Consider the following 23,315-nt stretch of genomic DNA (forward strand, 5'->3'; position numbering starts at 1 on the left):
TGGGTGGGTCATGGAGTCAAAGAAGATCATTTGCAGGCCCTAAAATTTAATATTGTTTGCTCTGTTGGATTTTGCATTGGTTTGGGACCTGCTGTTCCCTTCTTCTTGACTCTTCTTCCTGAAATGGGAATGTCTGTCCTATGCCTGTCCCACCATTGTATCTTGGAAGCATATAACTTGTTTGATTTCATAGACTCACAGCTGGAAATTAATTTGCCTCAGGATAAATCTTGCCTTCAGTCTTACTCATATAATGTTTAGGTGAGATTTTGAAATTAGACTTAAAAGCTGATGATAGAACAAGTTAGGATTTTTTAGAACTATTTGGATGGGATGAAGGTATTTTGTATGTGAGAATGACATGAATTTTGGGAAACTAGGGATGGAATGTTAGGGTTTGAATGTGTTCCTTCCAAAATTCAGCTATTAAAACTTAATGGCTAAGGTGATGGTATTAAGGAATGGGACCATTTAGAGGTGATTAGTGCATGAGGAACTTCTTCCCTTGTGGATGAGATTAAGGCCCTTATAAAAGCACTGTGTAGCTTGCTCTTCTGCCTTCTGCCATGTTAGGATATAGCAAGAAGGCCCTCACCAGGCCAGATGCTAGCAGCTTGTTCTTGGACTTCTCCACTCCCAGAAATGTGAGGAAATAGATTTCTCTTTTTCATAATACCCAGTGTGTGTTATTCTTTTTAGCAGGCAAATGGACTAAGGCATAGGTTTTCAAGTAATTTTTAAAAATGATCTAAGTTATCAAATTTCTTAGAATGAATTTGTAACACATTCTTTTTATCTTTTAGAAATTGGTATATTTGTAGTATCAGCATTTCTAATGTTCACCAGTGATATTGGTGGCATATCCCTCTTTCTTTTTAGCTGCATTTTATTATTTTAAACTTATTTTGAAGGAACTTTAGACTTACATGAAAGTTAAGAAACAGTAAAGAGATTCTTTTCACAACTTCTCCTAAGTTAACCTCTTATTATAATCATATCGTAATCAAAACTTAAAAGTTAATGTTTCTACATTATTATCAACCATTATAAAAATTTTGACATTTTTCCCACAAATGTCTTTTTCCTAATTCAGTCCTCAATTATAAGATCCTATATTCCATTGAGTTGACATGTCTTTTTTTTCTACTCCAATCTGTGGCATTACTATGATCTTTGTCTTTCATGTACCTTGGCACGATTGGAGAATACATGCCAGTTATTTTGTAGAAATGTTTCTCAGTTTGGACTTGCCTGAATTTTCTTGTGGTTACATTGATAATCCATTTTATGTCTGACGAGAATATCCAAAAAAGACCTTTTCTTGTTAAGCTGTTGTTAAAGTAGTGTTGGTTTCATAAAACAAATTACAATGTCTGCCCTTTTCCTACATTCTGAATGAATGATTTTTGTACAAATGCCTTTACTTATTCTTTACTTATTGTTTAAATATCTGTAACCATTAACTTTTTTTAGAGAGAGAGAGAGAGACAGGGCCTCACTCTGTCATGCAGCATGGAGTGCAGTGACAAAATCATAGCTCACTGCAATCTCGAACTCCTGGCCTCAACCAATCCTCCTGCCTCATCCTTCCAAGTAGCTGGGACTACAGGCATGCACCACAATGCCTGGATAATTTTTAAGAAATTTTTATAGAGACGAAGTCTCACCATGTTGTCCACGCCTCAGTCTCCCAAAGAGCTAGGGTTATAGGCATGAGCCACTGCACCTGCCCAACAATTAACCCTTACAGTCCTCTCAACCTGATATTTCTTTATGGGAAGGTTTAAAGTTACAGAATCCACTTTCATAGTTATATGATTATATATTGTTTGAACTTTACCTTTGGCCATTTTGGCGAATGCCATTTTAAGTAATATTTTCAAATTTATGAAAATGTAATAAGTTTTTGACATCAGTATTTTCATACTTTATTATCATCCTTTGATATTGTAATCTTCTTTCATTCCTGATATTGGCAATTTATATCTTTTCTCTAACCTTTTATTCTTTTTAAAAGTATATATGTTTAAGATGTATACATCATGATGTTTTTGTATACATAGTGTTACATTTTTGTGGTAAAAGTACCTAAAATCTACTCTCTTAGCAAATTTTCAGTATATAAAGCAATATTGTTAACTGTAGTTCTCACATTGTATATTGGGTCTCTAGATTTATTTATTCTACATAACCCACACTTTGTATCCTATGAATGCCATTTCCACATTTCTTCCCACACTCTGCCCTCTGCCCGTTGACAACCACCTTTTCACTTTGTTTCTATGTATGTGAGTATATTTGTTTTGTTTTGTTTAGATGCCACATGTAAGTGAGATCATGTAGATTTTCTTTTCTGTATATGGCTTATTTCACTTAGCGTAATGTCCTCCAGATTCATCCATGTTTTCACAAATGACAGGACAACCATTTTTAAGGCTTAATAATATTTCTGTGTGTGTGTATTTTATATATATGTATGTACATAATATATAATCCATAGAAACTTAAGTCCCTTATATAAAATAGCATAGAATTTGCTCAAATCTACACACATTCTCCCATGTACTTTAAAACAGCTCTAGATTACTTATAATACCTAATACAAAGCCTAAATATTTCATTCACATGATTCAAAATAATGCTTTTATGAAAAATAAAATTTCTTTTTCAGTATGATTACATGGGATCTGAAATGATGGCTGTAACACAAAAAATTGTCCAGGTTGTTGGGCTTGTCAACACTGTAAGTTTTTACTTTTTCACATTTCCATTTTCATGAAAGTTTCTTTAATATAATTTGGGTTCTGTCTTGGCCAATGAATAACTTAAATACTTTTTGTTAGTTCAATACTCAAAATAGTGGAACATTTTCTTTATTTTTTAATGTATCTTCTAAATGTAATAACTTGTTACTTTAAAAATGTATAATAAATTTATTTTTAGATGTTTACTCAGTTCAAATTGACTGTTATACTGTCTTCCTTGGAATTGTGGTCAAATGAAAACCAGATTTCCACCAGTGGGGATGCTGATGATATATTACAAAGATTTTTGGCGTGGAAACGGGACTATCTCATCCTACGGCCCCATGACATAGCATACTTACTTGTGTAAGCACAATGTTCTACATTAATAAAGATATCTGCATAAACAATTATTTTAAATTGGTAATTTAGTGAATTTATTGTGTTCGTCAACTTTTCATAAGCCCCTTTGAAAGTGTTTAAAAATTAGTAGCCTTTGCCATGGAGGTACTGGTGTACTTAAAGATATAATAAAAGTAACAATAATCAATTTTGTATTAGAATAGTTTGGAGTATAAGTATTATTTCAAAAACTTACATTTCATGAACTTCTACGATATTGATTTTACTACAGAAAACATATAATCCTTAGTTTATGAATGATGTAAAAACGGAGACTATTCAGTTAAAATTATCCATGATAAATTAATACATTTCATGTCTACTCTTTACTAGGAGGGATTGGGTTTTTTTTTTTTTTTTTAACTGTTTAATATTTTAAAATGCTTATCTTTAGGAGTGGTAAGATTGCCTCTTCCAGAAATTAAAAATTATTTTCTCTTTAACTTTTGGTAACCAAATGAAGTTAAATTTGGGCTAATAAAATTGTATCCATTTTAGGAGATGCAAAAGGAAATTACATTGGTGTTAAAGTGAATTGACTGAAGTCAATGATTTTAGTATTTTGTATAGCTTATTAGATATTACCTAGTTTGAAGCTTTATATATTTGCAAAGTCATTTTTAAAATGTTATGTAAAGAAGGCTTAATTTAATAAATAAGTTTACAAATTGTTTTGCATAACTATGTTAATAAAAAAATTATAATAATGTAGTTACAGGAAACATCCTAAATATGTGGGAGCAACATTTCCAGGCACCATATGCAATGAAAGCTATGACGCAGGTATTGCTGTGGTACGTAATTTTTATTCTTTGTTACATCACTATTTTTAAGCTGTATATTATATTTTATAAGTATTAATTTAAGTAAATAGTGTATAATCACTTGATCTTTTCTGAATATGTATATTCATTATTATTTTGTTGGGACAAAATTAATAGAATCTCAGAAAGTTTATTTATTTATAAAGTTCAAACACAAAGAATATTATGTGAACAAACCTTAGTGTAACCACTCACCAACTGGTCATAATGGACACGAACATTTGCTTTAGATTTTTAAATAAATAAAGCATTAGAGCAATGTTAAAGCCTCCTGCATATTTCCTTCAAGTTCAATAAATAGCAAAAATCATAATTTGTTCTTGCAATTTTACACATACTTTATGCTATTATAGTAAATATATGTATGCATAAATGATATATATTGGTTTGGGATATTGAAAATTTGTATATTGATAAAAATGTTTCCTGCATAATCTACAACCCCTAAATCATCTTTCTCAATTAAAAAATTTCATCTTTGTAACCATATAACTCCATGTTAATTTCTTTTTAAGGAAAAGTTTTATTGAAGTACAAAATACAGCATATAGATAAAATTCCACAAGTCAAAGTATATAGCACGATTAATTTTTATCAAGTTTATACATAGGTATAAACACCATAAAGATCAAGAAATAAAATATTATCAACACTTCAGAAGGTGCTTGTGAATCATGCATCCTCCCACCTACTATTTGTACCAAAGGAAACTGCAATCCCATTGCCCTTGTTTAATTTTACTTCTTTTGGAGTTTATGTAAGCAGAACAGTGTGTATTCCTGTCTGCTCTATTTTGCTCAATATTATGCCTGTAACAATCATTTATGTTTTTATGGGTAGGAATAGTTTATTTATTCTTTTACTATGTATTTCTAAAAAATATGCCTTCACTATTCAAATGTGAGTATTATCTGTTGACTTCCTATTATTGAAGTTAGAATGTAACATCCCAATAGTTCATCATATCTGTATTTTGACTCCTTTATTTCCCCTCTGTAATTATATACTTCATTTGAATTGTGTCTTACTCCCTAATGAGCCAAGTAATGAACTAAGATTAAATGGCCTTATTGTGTGCCTTTTCGTTCTTCCTAAATTTAATAAGTGCATTATACTGATTTGCACAACAATTGCTTAATAAAATTATACATTGCTTCTAGTTTTCTCCTTGTTTCAGAAATTTCTTTTTCCTTTCTTGGAGACATTCTGGAGAAATTGTCTGTTTTACCAATCTATATTAGACTTGGTGCATAGACAGGGTTTGAGAATTTTCAATCTGGTTTCCTTTGTATTGTATGTATCCCTCTTTCATATTTTGCTCATTTTGGTAGAAATGAGCTCCTATAATTTACTGACAAAGAAAAATGGGAAGTAAATTGTGTGAAAATTATATGATAGAAAAAATTTTAATTATTTTTAATTCCAACTTTTAAATTCAAGGGTCCATGTACAGAATGTGCAGGTTTGTTACCTAGTTAAAAGTGTGCCATGCTGGTTAGCTGCACATATCATTCCATCACCTAGGTATTAAGCCCAGCATCCTTTAGCTGTTCTTCCTGATCCTTTCCCACCTCCCACTCCTCCAACCTCCAACAGGCTCCAGTGTGTGTTGTTCCCCCCATGTGTCCATGTGTTCTCATTATTCAGCTCCCACTTGTAAGTGAGAATATGTGGTATTTGATTTTTTGTTCCTGCCTTAGTTTGCTGAGGATAATGGCCTCCAGCTTCATCCATGTCCCTGCAAAGGACATAATCTCATTTCTTTTATGGCTGCATAGTACTACATGATGTATATGTACCACATTTTCTTTATCCAGTCTATCTTGATGGCCATTTAGGTTGATTCTATGTCTTTGCTATTGTGACTAGTGCTACATAAACAAATGTGTGCATGTGTCTTTATTACAGAATGATTTATATTCCTTTGGGTATATAGTCAGTAATGGGATTCATGAGTCAAATGGTATTTCTGCCTCTTAAGTCATTGAGGAATTGCCACACTGTCTTCCACAATGGTTGAACTAATTTACACTTCCATGAACAGTGTAAAAGCATTCCTTTTTCTTCATAACCTTGGCAGCATCTGTTGTTTATTGACTTTTTAATAGCCATTCTGACTGATGTAAGGTGCTATCTCATTGTGGTTTCAATTTACATTTCTCTAACGACCAGTGATGTTGAGCTTTTTTTCATGTTTGTTGGCCACATATTTTTTTTTTTTTTATGAGGAATGTCTGTTCTTGTCCTTTGTCCACTTTATAATGTTTTTTTTTTCTTGTAAATTTGTTTATGTTCCTTGTAGATGCTGGATAGTAGACCTTTGTCAGATGAGTAGATCGCAAAATTTTTCTCCCATTCTGTAGGTTGTCTGTTTACTCTGTTGATCATTTTTTTGCTGTGCCAAAGTTATTTAGCTTAATTAGATCCCATTTGTCAATTTTGTTGCAATTGCTTTTAGTATCGTTTTCATGAAATCATTGCCCATGCCTATGTCCTGAATGGTACTGTGTAGCTTCTCTTTCAAGGTTTTTTAGTTAGTTTTTTTTTTTTTTTTTTTGAGTTCATTTTTGTATATGGTATAAGTTTCATTCTTCTGCATATGGCTAGCCAGTTCTCCCAGCACCATTTATTAAATAGGCAATCCTTTTCCCATTGCTTGTTTTTGTTAGATCAGATGGTTGTAGGTGTGTGGTCTTATTTCTGGGTTCTCTATTTTGTTCTGTTGGCCTCTGTGTCTGTTCTTGTACTAGTATCATGCTGTTTTGGTTACTGTAGCTTTTATATATTTTGTTGTACAGATTATTTCAACACTCAGGTATTAAGCCTAGTACCCATTAGTTACTCTTTCTGATCCTCTACCTCCTTCTACCCTCTAGTCTCTGATAGGCTTCAGTGTGTGTTGTCCCATGTGTCTAGGTGTCCATGTATTCTAGGTGTCCATGTGTTCTCATCATTCTAGGTGTCCACATGTTCTCATCATTTAGTTCCCACTTATAAGTGAGAACATGTGGTATTTGGTTATCTGTTCCTGTGTTAGTTTGCTAAGGATAGTGACTTCCAGCTCCAGCCATGTCCCTGCAAAGGACATAATCTCATTCCTTTTTATGGCTGCATAGTATTTAGAATGATTTATATTTCTTTGGGTATATACCCAGTAATGAAATTGCTGGGTCTAATGGTATTTCTGTCTTTGGGTCTTTGAGGAATCGCCACATTGTTTTCCACAATGACTGAACTAACTTACACTCCCACCAACAGTGAGTGTTCCTCTTTCTCCACAACTTTGCCAGCATCTGCTATTTTTTGACTTTTTAGTAATAGCCACTCTTACTAGTGTGAGATGGTGCCTCACTGTGATTTTGATTTGCATTTCTCTAATGATCAGTGATGTTGAGCTTTTTCTCATATGATTGTTGGTCACATGTATTTCTTCTTTTGAAAATGCCTGTTCATGTTCTTTGCCCAATTTTTATGGATTTGTTAGTTTTTGTCTTCTAGTAAATTTCCTTAAGTTCCCTACAGATGCTAGATATTAAACCTTTGTCAGATGCATAGTTGGCAAACATATTCTCCCATTCTGTAGATTGTTTACTCTATTGAGAATTTCTTATGCTGTGCAGAGTAAGAAACTTTAGTTTGTTCATTCTTCTACATATGGCTAGCCAGTTCTCCCAGCACCATTTATTAAATAGGCAATCCTTTTCCTGTTAATCCATTCCTAGTTAATGAATGAAATTTTAGTTTAATTAGATTCCATTTGTCAATTTTTGGTTTTGTTGCAATTGCTGTGACATCTTCATAATGAAATCTTTGCCCCTGCCTATGTCCTGAATGGTGCTGCTTAGTACCATTCTGTCTTCCAAGGATTTTATAGTTTTGGATTTTACATTTAAGTCTTTAATCCATCTTGAGTTAATTTTTGTATATGGTGTAAGGAGGGGGCCCTGTTTCATTCATCTGCTTATGTCTAGTTAGTTATCTCAGCACCATTTATTAAATAGAGAATTCTTTCCCCTTTGTTTGTTTTTGTTAGGTTTGTTGAAGATCAGATAGTTGTAGGCCTGTGGCATTATTTCTGGGATCTCTATTCTGTTCCGTTCATCTAGATGTCTGTTTTTCTATCAGTACCATGCTATTTTGGTTACTGTAGCCCTGTAGTATAGTTTGAAGTCAGGTAGCAACCATTATGCCTTCAGCTTTGTTTTTTTTGTTGTTTTTGATTTTTGTTTGTTTGTTCTTTTCTTTCAAATGCCTTTCTATTCAGTCCTTTTATGGTTCCATATGAATTTTAAGATACTTTTCTCTAGTTCTGTGAAGAACGTAAATGGTAGTTTAACAGAAATAGTACTGAATCTATAAACTGCTTTGGGCAGTGTGACCATTTTAACAATATTGATTCTTTCTGTCCATGAGCATGGGATGTTTTTCCATTTGTTTTTATCATCTCTGATTTCTTTGAACAGTGGTTTGTGGTTCTCCTTGTAGAGATCTTTCACCTCCCTAGTTAGCTGTATCCTAGGTATTTTTTTCTTTTCATGACAGTTGTGAATGTGAGTCCATTTATGACTTGACGCTTGACTTGGCTGTTAATTGGTGTATAGGAATACTAGTGATTTTTGCATATGCTTTTGTATTCTAAGACTTTGCTTGAAGGGGTGGCCTGCCCCTCCACACCTGTGGGTGCTTCTCGTTAGGTGGGACGAGAGACTTGAGAAAAGGAAATAATACACAGAGACAAAGTATAGAGAAAGAAAAGCGGGACCCAGGGGACTGGCACTGTGCTTACAGAGGACCCACGCCGGCACCGGCCTCTGAGTTCCCTTAGTATTTATTGATAATTATCTTTACCATCTAAAAGATAAGGGAGTAGCTAGAAAATAGGATCATTGTAGGGAGGAAATCGGCAGTAAGACATATGAAAAAATCCCTGTAACATGAATAAGTTAAAAGGAAAATGCTGTGCCTTGAGATGCATATGCGAACATCTCCATAAACCTTTTAGCAGTATTGCTCCAGCAAGCCCCACCTTATTCCAGCAAGTCCCACCTTATTCCTAAAGGCGTTTTCTCCTTACTCAGTAAACAAGGCACACAATGGGTTTTACCTGGAGATGTTCCAATCCCAGGGAGGGGCAGGATTTTTAACCATCAAGCTTCTTTCAGGTACTTGTTTAACAAAGACACATCCTGCACAGCCCAATATCCTTTTAACCTGAAATCACCTTCGCACATGTCTCTTGCAAGGACAAAGTTGGGGGTAGGGTCACAGATTAACAGCATCTCAAATACAGAACTAAATGGAGTCTCTTATGTCTACTTCCTTCTATATAGACACAGTAACAGGCTGATCTCTTTCTTTTCCCCACATTTGCTGAAATTGTTTATCAGTTTAAGAAGCATTTGGGATGAGATTGTGGTGTTTCTAGAGATAGAATCCTGTTATCTGCAAACAGGGATCGTCTGATTTCCTCTTTGGATGCCTTCTTTCTCTTGCCTGATTGCCTTACTAGAACTTTCAATAGTATGTTGAATAGGAGTGGTGAGAGAGGGCATCCTTATCTAGTGCCACTTTTAAGGAGATATTCTTCCTGTTTACTCTTTTGCACTGTTCTGATGACAATTTTGCTGTAATTCTTACCTTTTCCTCACTATGTAATGTGTCTTCCCCATTCCTGGGCACTTTTAAGATATATTACTTTGGGTTATGATATATTAGGGGATCTGTATTAGATTTCCAGGGCTGCCATAACAAAATACTGCAAACTGAGCACTTAATCAACAGAAATGTATTGCTTCACAGTTCTGGATAAAATGGAATTCCAAAACCAATATGAACAAAATGGCTTCTCTTAAGGACTGTGGAAAACAGTCTCTTCTCTGCCTTTGCCCTAGCTTCTGGTGGTTTGCTAGAAGTCTTTGGCATTTCTTGACCTATGGATGCATTACGCCAATATTTGCCTTTCTGTTCACATGAAGTTCTTCCTGTGTCTCTGTCACAGTATCTAAATATCTTCTTTTTATAAGAGCACCATTTATACTGGAAGTACAAGATCGTATTTCCCTCTCTGACCTAGTATCAAAAGTGTAGCTTTTGGTTTTTATATTTTGCCACAAAACATGATAGTCAGCCTAGATATCATTCCTCATATTCTGTTCTGGCTTTAACTTCTTTCAAATTCTGACACTGTAACTTTTAAACATATTTATTGCAGGATAATGGGAAAGGATACTTATTAGTTTATTTTTTCATCTGCCAATTCTGTGTTTTCAGTCACATATATACAAACATGTACACAATTTTTTTTTCTTTTAGCTATACATTACACAAATTTTCTAGTTACACATTTAAATTGATAGAAAAATTAGACATGTTCTCAGATTTGTGTTTGTAATGCTTAAAGAGTTAAGAAATATATCATAATTTAAATAAATATCAAAGATAAATAATATGAAAAACACTTCGAGTTCACACCGTTAGCAAGCATTTTTAAATATCTTCTCACTTCAAATTTATTTTTGTTTTTTTTTGGTCTTTGAGACAGGGTCTCACTCTGTAGCCCAGGCTGGAGTACAGTAGTGCAATCAGCTCACTGCAACCCCAAACTCCTGGGCTCAAGTCATTCTCCTGCTTTCTCCCGAATAACTGGGACTGCAAGTATGCATCACCTTGCTGGCTATTTTAATTTTTTTTTTTTTTTTTTTTTGTAGAGATGGAGTCTCACTATGTTGCCCAGGCTGGTCTTGAATTCCTGGCCTCAAGTAATCCTCCTGCCTTGGCTTCCCAAAATGCTGCGATTACAGGCCTAAGCCACTGCCCCGGCCCAAATTTCTTCACTGTGATTGTGTCTGAATCTCTGGCTTCTGTCCTGTCATTTCTTCACTTTAATCATTATACATAACTTTCCGGTAGGTCCCCATTCAAGCCCCCTATACATATACATAATGTTGGGTCATTTCCCATACTTTATATCTCAGCCTAAATATAAATTTCACAAAGAAGATTTTCTAACTACCGTAGTTAACTACCTTATTTTATACCCCTCCATAAAATTTTCTATTGGAGCACTTTATTTACTTAAAAGCATGTGTAACAATCTATTTTTATATAGAAAGTTTATTGCAGATTACTGTTAATTGTCTTTCTTTCTATAATATAAGCTATAGATGTGAACAAAGTCCTTTTCTTTCATACATGCCATTATAGTCCTACCATCTATCATAATGCCTGACACATGAGTACACTGAATCGATATCTATTCATTGGATGAACTGATTTAATAAGAAAGTGAGACAAATGTGTTTTATTGTATCAGAAATACCACCTGTTCAAAGCTCTAGAATTTTGGCATGCAAAATTTAAAATCAGAGACTATCATAATTTGATTACTTGTTTCATGCTTCTTAATCAGTAAATTATGGCAGATAAAAAAATGGCATACCAAAACAATTTTTGTGAAGTATGTGCAATATAAAAAGTATTAAAATAGAAAATAAGATAGGAATAAAAATATTTCAAGTTATTACTTGCTTTTGTTTTCACACATAATAGTTTTATCTTTAATGTCTTTATTTTAGTATCCAGATGCAATAGGTTTGGAGGGATTTTCGGTTATTATAGCTCAACTGCTTGGCCTTAATGTAGGATTAACATATGATGACATCACTCAGTGTTTCTGTCTGAGAGCTACATGCATCATGAATCATGAAGCAGTGTAAGATGTTTTCTTAATTAATTTCACTTATATTTTTATAAGGTTGTTTCCAAAATGTGATAAAGTTTTTAAACTTTTATATTCCACACCACATCGATGGCTAGAAAGGTATATCATGCTTGAAAAGTTATCACACAAAAGTTCTCTATACTTAGGGATATCTACTATAGATTGATCTATATCTATGTCTGTGCACACGCATACACATCACTGACATCGCATTCATATTCTTTCTTGTCATGCCCAACTGTTAAGCAGAGTTTTCAAAACTTGATTGCTTTGTACCCATCTTAAACAAAAGTCTTATTTTGTAAACAATACTTTTAATTTTCAGTTGGAAATTATATGGTCCAAGTAGAAGATATCTTCTGAGTCCCTATCTATTTATCCCCTAATTTTGTGTGAAGAGATTTTAGTGCCCAGTATTTGTAGCTTTTTGCATGAGTGTCTTGCAAAGGTATGGTAATACTTATTCCTATTAAAACAAGGTATTTTAAAATAGTAGAGATAATTTGATTAAATAACATTATTCTGTGTAATATTTCTCTTACTTTTTCATAGTTGTTCCACAACAAATTGGTGTTAATACAAGCGAAAGCATTTCTTTTTGCTCTTAAACTTCCAACTCTGAAACTTTAGAAGTTATACATTGATTTCCTTGGAGGTTTAAAGGACTACCCAGAACCTCTGTCATCTCAGGTTTTGCGGTTTAAGTATTTGCTATCTGAGACATGATTGTCTAACATAGTGCTATAGTGCCGTCTAATAAATGATTGTCTAACATGGTGCTGTCCAATAGAAATAAAATATGAGTCACATATGTAATTTTAAATTTTCTAGAAGCTTTAACAAGGTGAAATTAATTGTAGTAATGTATTTTAATGATATATTTTATGTAACCCAGTAGATCCAAAACATTATCACTTTAACAAGTAGCCAAAATAAAAATTGTTAATTCGTTATGTTATATTCTAGTGTAGATGTGTATTTGTGTTGGGTATGGATTGTGAGAGAAAGAACAGAGTCCAGGGTCACACCAATGTTATCAGCCTTAGCCACTGAAAGAATGGAGTATTCAGCAACTGAGAACAGACATGGTTGTGATAAGTAGTTCAATACCACATACGGTATATTTGAAATGTCTGCTGTACATCTATTAGACATTTCTCCTAGACATACTAGTGGAACTATACCTGTGAACATGTAAAGAAAGATCTCCCCAGGACTTATATTTTAGTGTGAAATTTAGGTAATATGAGACAAAATTTTGAAAATTAAAACTAATGAAACTTATTTTTACATAATGCAAAAGTGCTATATAGAAAAATATTGAAAGTGGAAGGAGAATGAAGAGGGGGCACAAATTAAGATAGTGTTGTCAAGAAAGATCTCTCTGGGAGGTAACACTTGAGCAGACATCTGACTGAAATGAAGGAAGAAAGCTCAAACTGTATAACAGAAGAGAACACTGTGTAGAGGGAACAATAGATAGATGATTAGATATAGAGATATGTAAATGCATAGATACATGGATACATAGATTTAACCACCATACCTTATCGCATTACTTTGATGAGAAAATACGTTTTTAGTTTGTTTGCTTGTTTGTTTGCTTGTTTTGAGACGGAGTCTCACTCTGTCGCTCTGGAGTGCAGTGGCGCGGTCTCAGCTCACTGCAAGCTCCATCTCCCGGGTTCACGCCATTCTCCTGCCTCATCCTCTGGAGTAGCTGGGACTACAGGCGCCCGCCACTACGCCCGGCTAATTTTTTGCATTTTTAGTAGAGACGGGATTTCACCGTGTTAGCCAGGATGGTCTCGATCTCCTGACCTCGTGATCCACCTGCGTTGGCCTCCCAAAGTGCTGGGATTACAGGCGTGAGCCACCGCTCCCTGCTGAAAATAGGTTTTCAATGCAATTTTTTAAGAGAATGTTAAAGATAAGCAATATTAAAATTGAATTATCATTGGTTTAGTCTCTGCTAAGGTATAGATTTTGGGGTGGCCATCTTGTGATTTATATGATTATGTATGGAGTGTTGTTTAGATGTGATTTTATTAGCAAGGTTTATTTGCCTGAGGAATATTATTTTATTTTAGGAGTGCCAGTGGTATAAAGATTTTTAGCAACTGTAGCATGCACGACTATAGATATTTTGTTTCAAAATTTGAGGCTAAATGCCTTCAGAAGCTTTCAAATTTGCAACCATTACATCAAAATCAACCAGTGTGTGGTAATGGGATTTTGGAATCCAATGAAGAATGTGACTGTGGTAATAAAAAGGTGAGTAACAAAGATTGAAATGCGAGCACAGTTTTTATGTGTCTGATAAAACATAAGACATGTTTGTCATGGTATATATAATGATATATGCAACTATGCCATTAATTTATAACTGAAATATGAGAAAGAGGATGAGTTAAGATGTATAAATCACATTCCCACACTTCTTAAATTGAGAAGGCAAGTCTGTCGTTAACACTAGGTTTGCATATCTGTTTCCAATCATGCCAGCAGATTGATTTTGAATATATTGGCTAAATGAGGTCCTTTTTATTATCCACATCTCAGTTCCTAACTCATTTGGCTTCATTCTCTATTTTCTCTACAAACTTCTACTAAATTTGGTCCAAATTTTGCCCTATCTCTTGTTCTTGCAAGAATTGCTAAACATTGTAATGAAGTTTTTAAATCCTTCTCAGGCATTCCTGCATTTACAAATTTTTGAATGACCAAAATTTGTTTTATTTATTCATTTAAAAATATATGTATACACCTGATTATAATTTCATCAATCAAATGTTCAATGAACATTATTTTCAACAGGTGAGATGACATACTTAATCCACTTTAATTATTGTCCCATAATATTTAACAATTTGTCTCTATTTCAATAAAGTTTCTTCATGATTTATCCCCCAACAGTTACACGAATTCCTCCTCCCTACATAAACAGCTGTCACCACATTTTAACACACCATTAAATTCTCTCAATTTCTCTTAAGTCATCCTATATTTCACAAGGTAAAGCTTATATGTAAGAGTCTGTGTGTATCTATATATGTGTATATACACACACATATCACACTTAAACGTATGTAGTACATACATAGTACACACACACATACCTGTGTGTATATATACCAGTTTCCAATTATCTCATATTTTCCCATGCTATCTTAGTTTTCTGATAAGCTGTACTGTGCTCATCTTGCAGTCTCCTACCCCTAAATATGGTATCATTTATCTGCCAATAAATACTAGCTATTTTTTATGAAGCATAAAAGAAAGCAACACAATCTGGGTCTAGGTCTTCACATTTTGGGTTTCTACAACTATAGAATGTAGGCAGATTGACACTAAGAGCAGATATAGCCAGTATCCCATCAGTATTCCCTTTATATTTGCTGTTCCGGCAGTACTTTTGTTTCAAGTATCAGAGACTTTCTGCTGGAGTGTGCCTCCTGTTACCTCAGTGGTATGTGCATCCATTAGCATGGTGAGCTCAATGTGCTTGGAAACTAATGATCAGCCATCAGATAATTATGATGATCAGTCCCAGATTCCTTTCTCCTTGTGAGGGAATTCTCTGAGGCATTTTCTAGATCAGAGGCTTTAACTGTGGCCAGTTGGTTAAATCCAGCTGCTGCCTGCCTCTTCTTGTAAATGAAATTTTATTGAAATACAGCCATGCCCATGTGTTTGAATGTTGTCCATGGCTGCTTTTGTGCTATAATAGCAGAGGTAAATAGTTGCAACAGATACTATATGACAAGTAAGTCTAAAAACTATTTGATTTTTTACAGAAAATGTTTGTTAATCAAAAGGGAATTTAGAGAGTAATTTGAACTATATGAAAGTTAAATGTAATGAAAACCAAGACATTTCAGAAAGATTCTATACAGAATCTGTGATAACACTCCTGACATCAGAGGCCCTGAAACACCATTACAGTTATCACAGATTCTATATCCAGTCACTTTGAGAACCAATTGTAGACTTTTTGTAAAATAAATAAAGTTATATGTTTCTACTAACAGCAGTGAAGGAAAAATGTCTTATGCAAGACTAAGAAATAAAAGGTATCAAGCTCAGAATAGAAGTTAAATTGTCTCTGCAGATGACTTGATCATATTTATAGAAAATCCTAGTGTCCAACAAAAAATTAGAACTAATAAATCAATTCAGTAAAGTTGCAGGATACAAAATCAATATACAAAAATCAGTAGCTCTTCCTACACTAACAACAAACTGTATGAAAAAGAAATCAAAAACACAGTCTCATTTGTAATATCTACAAAAAATTAATACTTTGGAATAAATTTAACCAGGGAGATGAAAGATCTGTATACTGAAAACTATAAAGCATTGCTGCAGGAATGAAAGGAAACAGATAAATGGAAAGATAAACCATGTTCAAGAACTGGAAAAGTTAATATTGTTAAAATATCTACAGTGGTTAAAGTGATCTACAGATTCAATGTAATCTCTATCAAAGTTCCAGTAACATTTTGCACAAAAATAGAAAAACAATTCTCAAATTCATAAGAAACCCCATAAGACCTTAAAACCCAAGCAATTCTGAGTGAAAAGAGCAAAGTCGGAGGCATCACAATACCTGACTTCAAAATATCCTACAAAGCTGCAGTAATCAAAACAGCATGATAATGAGATAAAAACACATAGACCAATGAAACAGAGTATAGAGCCCCAAAATAAATTGACAAGTTTATAGTCAATTGATTTGTGACAATAAAGGATGTCTACTAACTATCCAGTTTACTAACTGTATATTCACATGTAGAAGAATAAAATTAGACCCTTGTCTCACAAAATATAAAAAACCAATGCAAAACGGACTAAAGATTTAAAACTAAGACCTGAAACTATAAAATTATTAGAAGAAAATATAGGAAAAAGCTCCACAACATTGGATCTGGCAATGATTCATAAATATGGTACCAAACACAGACAACAAAAACAAAAATAGAGAAATGGAATTATATCTAACTAAAAAGCTTCTACACAACAAAGGAAACAGTCAACAGATTAAAGGGAGAACTTAAGGAATTGGAGGAAATATTTGCAAACTATACATCTAACAACAGGTTAATATAAAAATACATAAGGAACCTCAACCACTCAATAGCAGGAAAACAATCCAGTTAAAATTGGGCAAAGGACCTCAATAGACATTTCTCAAAATAAGACATACAGATGGATGAAAGGTATATGAAAATATGCTCAAAATCACTAATAATTTGAGTAATTCAAATTAAAATCAGAAAGAAGTATTACCTCACATCTGTCAGCATACTATCATCAAAATAGATGACTGATAACAGATGTTGGTAAGGGTGTGGAGTAAAGGAAACCCTTGCATGCTATGATGGAAATATAAATTAGTACAGCCATTACAAAAACAGTATGGAGATTCATAAAAAAATGAAAACTTCATATAATCCAGTGATCCCATTACTGGGTATACATTCAAAGGAAATAATAGCAGTATGTTGAAGAGATGTCTGCCCTCCCATTTTAATTTCAGCCTCATCTACAATAGCCAAGGAATGAACCTAAGTGTCTATCAGTGAATAAATGGATTAAAAATCTGGTAGAGATACACAATGGAATACTACTCAGCCTTTTTAAGTGAAGAAAATCCTGCAGTTGGTGACAGCATGGATAAAACTGGAGGACATATGTTAAGTGAAATAAGGCAGGCATAGAAAGACAAATACATCATCTTCTCACTTATTGTGGAATCTAAAAATGTGAAACATATACCAGCCAGGAGTAGAATGGTGCTACCAGGGGCTGGGGGTGGGAAACTGGGGTGACGGTGGTCAAAGGATACAGAATTTAAATGAGATAGGAGGCATAAGTTCATGGCGACTATGGTTAATAAAGATGGATTGTGTACTTGAAAATTGCTAAGAAAGTAGATTTTAAGTGTTTTCACCACAAAATAATCACAAGTTTGTGTGGTAATGCATGGGTGTGTTAGCTTGGTTTAGCCATTTTAGAATGTATACATGTATCAAAACATTATGCTGTATATCATTAATATATACATTTTTGTTTTTCATTTTTGAAAATGTATTTTTAAAAAATCAACAATAATGGTCATTAAAGTTGAAATATAACTAAAGATCTTATGTAGATACTAAAAAATGGTAAGATAATATCACACACATTATGTAAGTAAACAATCAGATAAAATTGACAAATTATTCTAAAATTGTATTTATAAACACTAACACGAGTCGATATTTAAAAAGTGAATAAATAGCCTTAAATGAAATCATATTTATAATTTCACAACCTCTCATCAGAGAGAAGTTCATACCACATGGCTCTACAAGTAATTATTTAAAAGTTAAGGAATTCTACTGATTTTAGACTTAGGAAAAAACCTAATATGCCCTTACTTCTTTGAGGATAAAATAATCTTGATGCAAAAATCTGATGAAGATATTTCAAGAATAGTTTTTATGTGTTTTTAATTGATATATCATAGTTGTACATATTTTGGGGGTACATGTTATATTTTGATACATGTATACAATGTGAAATGTTCAAATCAGAGTAACTGGAATATCTTTTATTTGTGTTGGGAACATTACAATTCTCTTTTGGCTATTTTAAAATATGCAATAAATAATTTTAAACTATAATTTACTTATTGTGCTACTGGACACTAGAACTTATGTTTTAATTGTATTTCTGTACCCATTAACCAACTTCTATTCATCCCACTTTCCTTCCCAGCCTCTGGTAACAACCATTCTACTCGCTGCCTCCGTGAGACCCACTTTATTGGCTTCCCCACATGATTAAGAACATGTGATATTTGCCTTCCTGTGTCTGACTTATTTCACTTAAGATAATGTCCTCCAGTTACATCCATGTTGCTGCCACTGACAGGATTTCATTTTTTTTATGGCTGAATAATATTCCATTGTGTACATAAACCACATTTTCTTTAACCTTTCATTTGTTGATGGGCTCAGGTTGATTCCACACCTTGGCTATTGTAAATAGTGCTGCAATAGACATGAGAGTGCAATATCTTTTCAATATACTGATTTCCTCTTTTTTGGATGTATACCCAGCAGTGGGACTGCTGGGTCATGTGGCAGTTCTATTTTTTGTTTGTTGAGGAAGCTTCATACTGCTTTCCATAATGACTACAATATTTTAGGTTTCCATTAACAGTGTGCTAGTGTTTCCCTTTCTCAGCATCCACATTAGCATTTGTTATTTTTTGTCGTTTTGATAATAGCCATTCTAACTGGGATGAGATGATACCTCATTGTGGGTTTGATTTGTATGTTCCTGATGATAACTGATGAACATTTTCTCCATATATCTGTTGTCATTTGAATGTCTTACTTTAAGAAGTGCAAGGACTTTTTGTCCATTTTTAAATTGAATTATTTGGTTTTTGCTATTCAGTTGTTTGAGTTCCTTAATACTTTTATATTAAGCTATTATCAAATGTGTAATTGGCAAATATTTTCTCCCATTCTTTAGGTTGTCTCTTCACTCTGTTGTTTCATTTGCTGTACAGAAGCTTTTTAGCTTGATGTAATCCCATCCATTTTTACTTTTGTTCCCTCTGCTTTGTCTTGCTTAAATAAAACTTACCCCAGACAAATTTCCTGTAGTGTTTCCACAATATGTTCTTCTACTAGTTTCATATTTTCAGGTATTACATTTAAGTCTTTAACTCACTTTTAGTTAATTTTTGTAAATGATGAAAGATGGAGATCTAGTTTCATTCTCTTGCATATAGATATTTCATTTTCCCAGTGCCATTTATTAAAGAGACTGTTCTTTTCCCAAAGTATGTTGTTGGATATGTCCATATTTCTCATGAACACAAAGTCTTCACTAAATGATTAACAAATTGAAAATAATGATACAACATATACATAAACAGTAACATTATGTTCTATTGTTGGGAATATTGTGGTTTATTTACAGAATGTAAAAAAAGTGATCATCTCAATGGATAGATAATAAATTTTGACAAAAAGGGACAAGAGGGAAATTCATTATATTTAAGAAAGTGTATCTATAAAATCTACAGTTGACATCATACATAATAGTTGAACAACCCAGAGGTCAGAAATGAGGCAGTGAAAGATCTGTTGTCATCTTTCACGCTTATTATTGAATGTGATAAACTAGCCACCAAAGCAACAAAAAAGTGCATGATAGTTGGAAGAGAGGAAATTTAACTTACTTTATTTATAATTATATCATTGTGTACATAAAACCCAAAATAATCTAGAAATAAATTATTTGCACGTATAAATGAATTTATCAAGGTCACTTGTTACATAGTCTATTCATAAAAATCAAATACTTCTTTATAAATGATTAGAAGAAAAAATTTTTAAAATAACAGCATCTACAATAATACCCAGGAACATAAAATACTTAGGAATATATATAATAAAACCTGTATAAGACTACTAAATATAAAACTGCAAATCATTAGGAGAAAAATTATGGAAGTACTTAATGCAAGGATATGTCATGTTTTAAAATTAGAGGAACTAATATTGCTAAGATGTAATTTTTGGTCCAAATTCATCATCTCCAAGTGCAATTCCAATTCATATGCTAGCAGGAATTGTGTTTGTGTATGTGTTGATGTGTGTAAATAGACAAGCTGATTTTAAAGTTTAATGGAAACATGAAAGGCACAAAGCTAGCCAAAGTGATCTTGAAAAAGAACAAATTTGGTCCACTGAAATTTTCAGAAATCTATTTTCATTATAACATTATAGTTATTAAGGCAGTATGGTATATATGCTTGGACAGACACAGACAAATGAAACAGAATGGAACTTAAAATAGACCTACATAAATATAATTACTGCTTTGTGACAAAAAGGACCTAGGAATGCAGTGTAGAAAGGATGCCTTTACAAAAAATGATGCTGGGACAATTCAATATACATAAGAAACAGTCTTTACCTATTTGGGTTATATATAGAACCTAATTCCAGATGTATTGTTGATAAATGTGTAAAGGCAAAAAAAACAAAAAACAAAAAACAAAACGAAGTGTGAAACATAAGTGAATATGTACTCTAATAATTTTCTCTACAAGTCAAAATTACCTAATATTTACAAATTGAATTTTGATAAAATAAAATATCAGATAAGATATTTAAAGGGTAGATTATGCAATAGGAGATTGTTTTCTCCCCATAAATGTGGCAGAAGATATGTACTCAGATAAAGAATACATATAAATCAATAAGAAAATGACAGACTTTCAGACAGAAAAATTGACCTAATTCTTAAACAGAAACTTCCAAAATGGATATACTAATAGCTTATAAATTTGTGAATCGATGCTCAACATCCCAAAGTGCAGATTGAAAGCATAATTTGAAAACAACCAAACACCATCAGAACGGCAAAGAAGAAAAAATTGTAGCTATTATGCACTGCTGTTGGTAGTGAAAATTGGCAGAAGAAGTAAAAAGTTGTGCTATTTTATTGTAAAGTTGAACACATTCATAGCTGTGATCCGGAATTTCACTCTCAGGTATATATAAAACATAAAACATATTGTAATAGCAAAGAAAAGCAAACAGAGAAATAACCCAAATATTCTTTTTCAGCAAAATGAAAAACAAATTGTGCTATAACAATAAGATAAAGTATGCTTCACAAAACAGAGTGGTTGAATTCAATAAACATTGTTTTGAGCAAGATAACCTAGACCAAGAAAATTATAGTAAGTTGAAAAAATAAAACTATTATAAACTGTTAAAAGGCAAGATCACATTTCCCTTTATTGGTTAGTAGTCACTAAAAAGTGTGTTTTTGTTGCTTTTTTTTTTTTTTTTTTTTTTGAGACAGTCTTGCTCTATCATTCAGGCTGAAGTGTAGTGGCTTGATGTCGGCTCACTCTAACCTCTGTCTCCCGGGTCAAAGTGATTCTCCTGCTTCAGCCTCCTGAGTAGCTGGGATTACCGGGACCCACCACCAAGCCTATTTAATTTTTTTTTTTTTTTGTATTTTTGGTAGAGACAGGATTTCGCTATGTTGCCCAGGCTGGTCTTGAACTCCTGGCCACAAGTGATCCACCCACCTTGGCCTCCCAAAGTGCTGGGATTACAGACATGAGCCATGGTGCCTGGCCTAGTTACTAAAAAGGAGTTTAAGGAATCATCTCGAGACTTGATGACACTGTTCACATTGTTTTGGGGAAATGTTGTAGATTTCAATCTCTTCTAGAAGTGTACTCAACATATAACTGTAGATATATGTTAATTTTAAAGGTAAACAGTACATCTAAAAAGGAATATATTGGAAATTGTATTTTCAATGAAAAAGACATGAAAGAACAAAGTCTTGATAGTCTTAAAAATGAGAAGAGAGGAAAAGCAAAATAAAACAATAAAACCTATGATACCTCAAAATATTAAAATATAATGATGTCAGAGTAAGAACATAAAATTTCAGGAATGGACATAACTAATAAAAGATTATATTTTCCTATTAAATGAAAGACACTTATGTTATAAAATATCCAGCTATATGCTGTTTACATTTCCATATCTACAGCAATCGAAACACATAGGGAATTGTTTTGGAAATCTTTGAGCTGAGATTACTGATGGCAGTCTTGCTGGTGAATATTAATAATTTGTTGCTTTTTATTAACTGAGTGAAATGAAACATTTATAAATCAAAGAAAAAGAACTTAAAAGAATCTATGGCAAATCCCTTAAACTGTTTCATTAATATAATTGTGATAGGCAGAATATTGTCCTCTCAAAGGTGCCCCCATCTCATCCTTGAACCTGTGTGCATGTTATTTCACATGACAAAAGAAACTTTGCAGATGTGATTAAGAACCTTGTGATGGAGAAAGTATACTACATTATTCAGATGCATCCAATGGCTCAGATTTTTTAAAGCAGAAGAGGAAGGAGAAGAAAAGCTGATAGCGATGTGCTATGACAAGAATTTGACTTTCCTTTACTGGCTTTAAAGATAGAGGAAAAAACCATAAGCCAAGGAATTTGAGGGGCCTTCTATGAACTGAAAAAGGCAGAAAAATAGATTCTATCAGAAAGCTTCCAGAAAAAGAATCCAAGCCCACCAACACCTTGATTTTTAGCTCATTGGACTGCTACACTACAGAATTTTAGATCATATGTTTGTATTGTTTTAAACCACTAAGTTTGTGGTAACTTCTTAAAGGTTACAGCAGTAAGATGAAACAAACACAATTATAGTAAGTAATAAATAGGGGTTACTTATGCTGGTTTCTTAGTATACCACTGGAGATTTCTTTCCCAGAAATCTAAGTAAAAATAACACTGCATTAGGGAGGCTTGAAAACGGAATAATGCTTCTGAAGAGTACTTCACATGCCCCCCTTCATTATAACCTGAATGTTGGAGGGCAGATGTTCTATTACAACTTTTCTTATTTGAGTTGTGGAGAGGAGTACTTCCTATATTCTCTAATCAACATTTAAAAAATATTATATTTTTCAAAACTGAGAACAAGATGAATAATAAACGTAAAGAACACTTCACATTTCCAACTAGATCTCTTGCTAGAAAACATTTAAAATAGTTTTGGGGAATGAAA

General features: G+C 33.2%; 1 protein-coding gene across 2 annotated transcripts in view; it reads left to right on the forward strand.

The window, feature by feature from the left end:
- The window catches only part of LOC111544189 (disintegrin and metalloproteinase domain-containing protein 18), a 148,176-nt gene that overhangs the window by 44,820 nt on the left and 80,041 nt on the right, over positions 1 to 23,315 (forward strand). Inside the window, exons 8-12 of one of the 2 annotated variants that reach the window (XM_023214646.2) lie at positions 2,672 to 2,743; positions 2,944 to 3,110; positions 3,859 to 3,940; positions 11,545 to 11,681; positions 13,781 to 13,964. In XM_023214646.2, coding sequence (XP_023070414.1) covers positions 2,672 to 2,743; positions 2,944 to 3,110; positions 3,859 to 3,940; positions 11,545 to 11,681; positions 13,781 to 13,964 — 642 coding nt within the window. The remainder of the gene's footprint in view (positions 1 to 2,671; positions 2,744 to 2,943; positions 3,111 to 3,858; positions 3,941 to 11,544; positions 11,682 to 13,780; positions 13,965 to 23,315) is intronic. The other variant, XM_023214647.2, reaches the window with a different exon arrangement.

This window comes from Piliocolobus tephrosceles, chromosome 7 (assembly GCF_002776525.5).
Source record: "Piliocolobus tephrosceles isolate RC106 chromosome 7, ASM277652v3, whole genome shotgun sequence".
NCBI lineage: Eukaryota > Metazoa > Chordata > Mammalia > Primates > Cercopithecidae > Piliocolobus > Piliocolobus tephrosceles.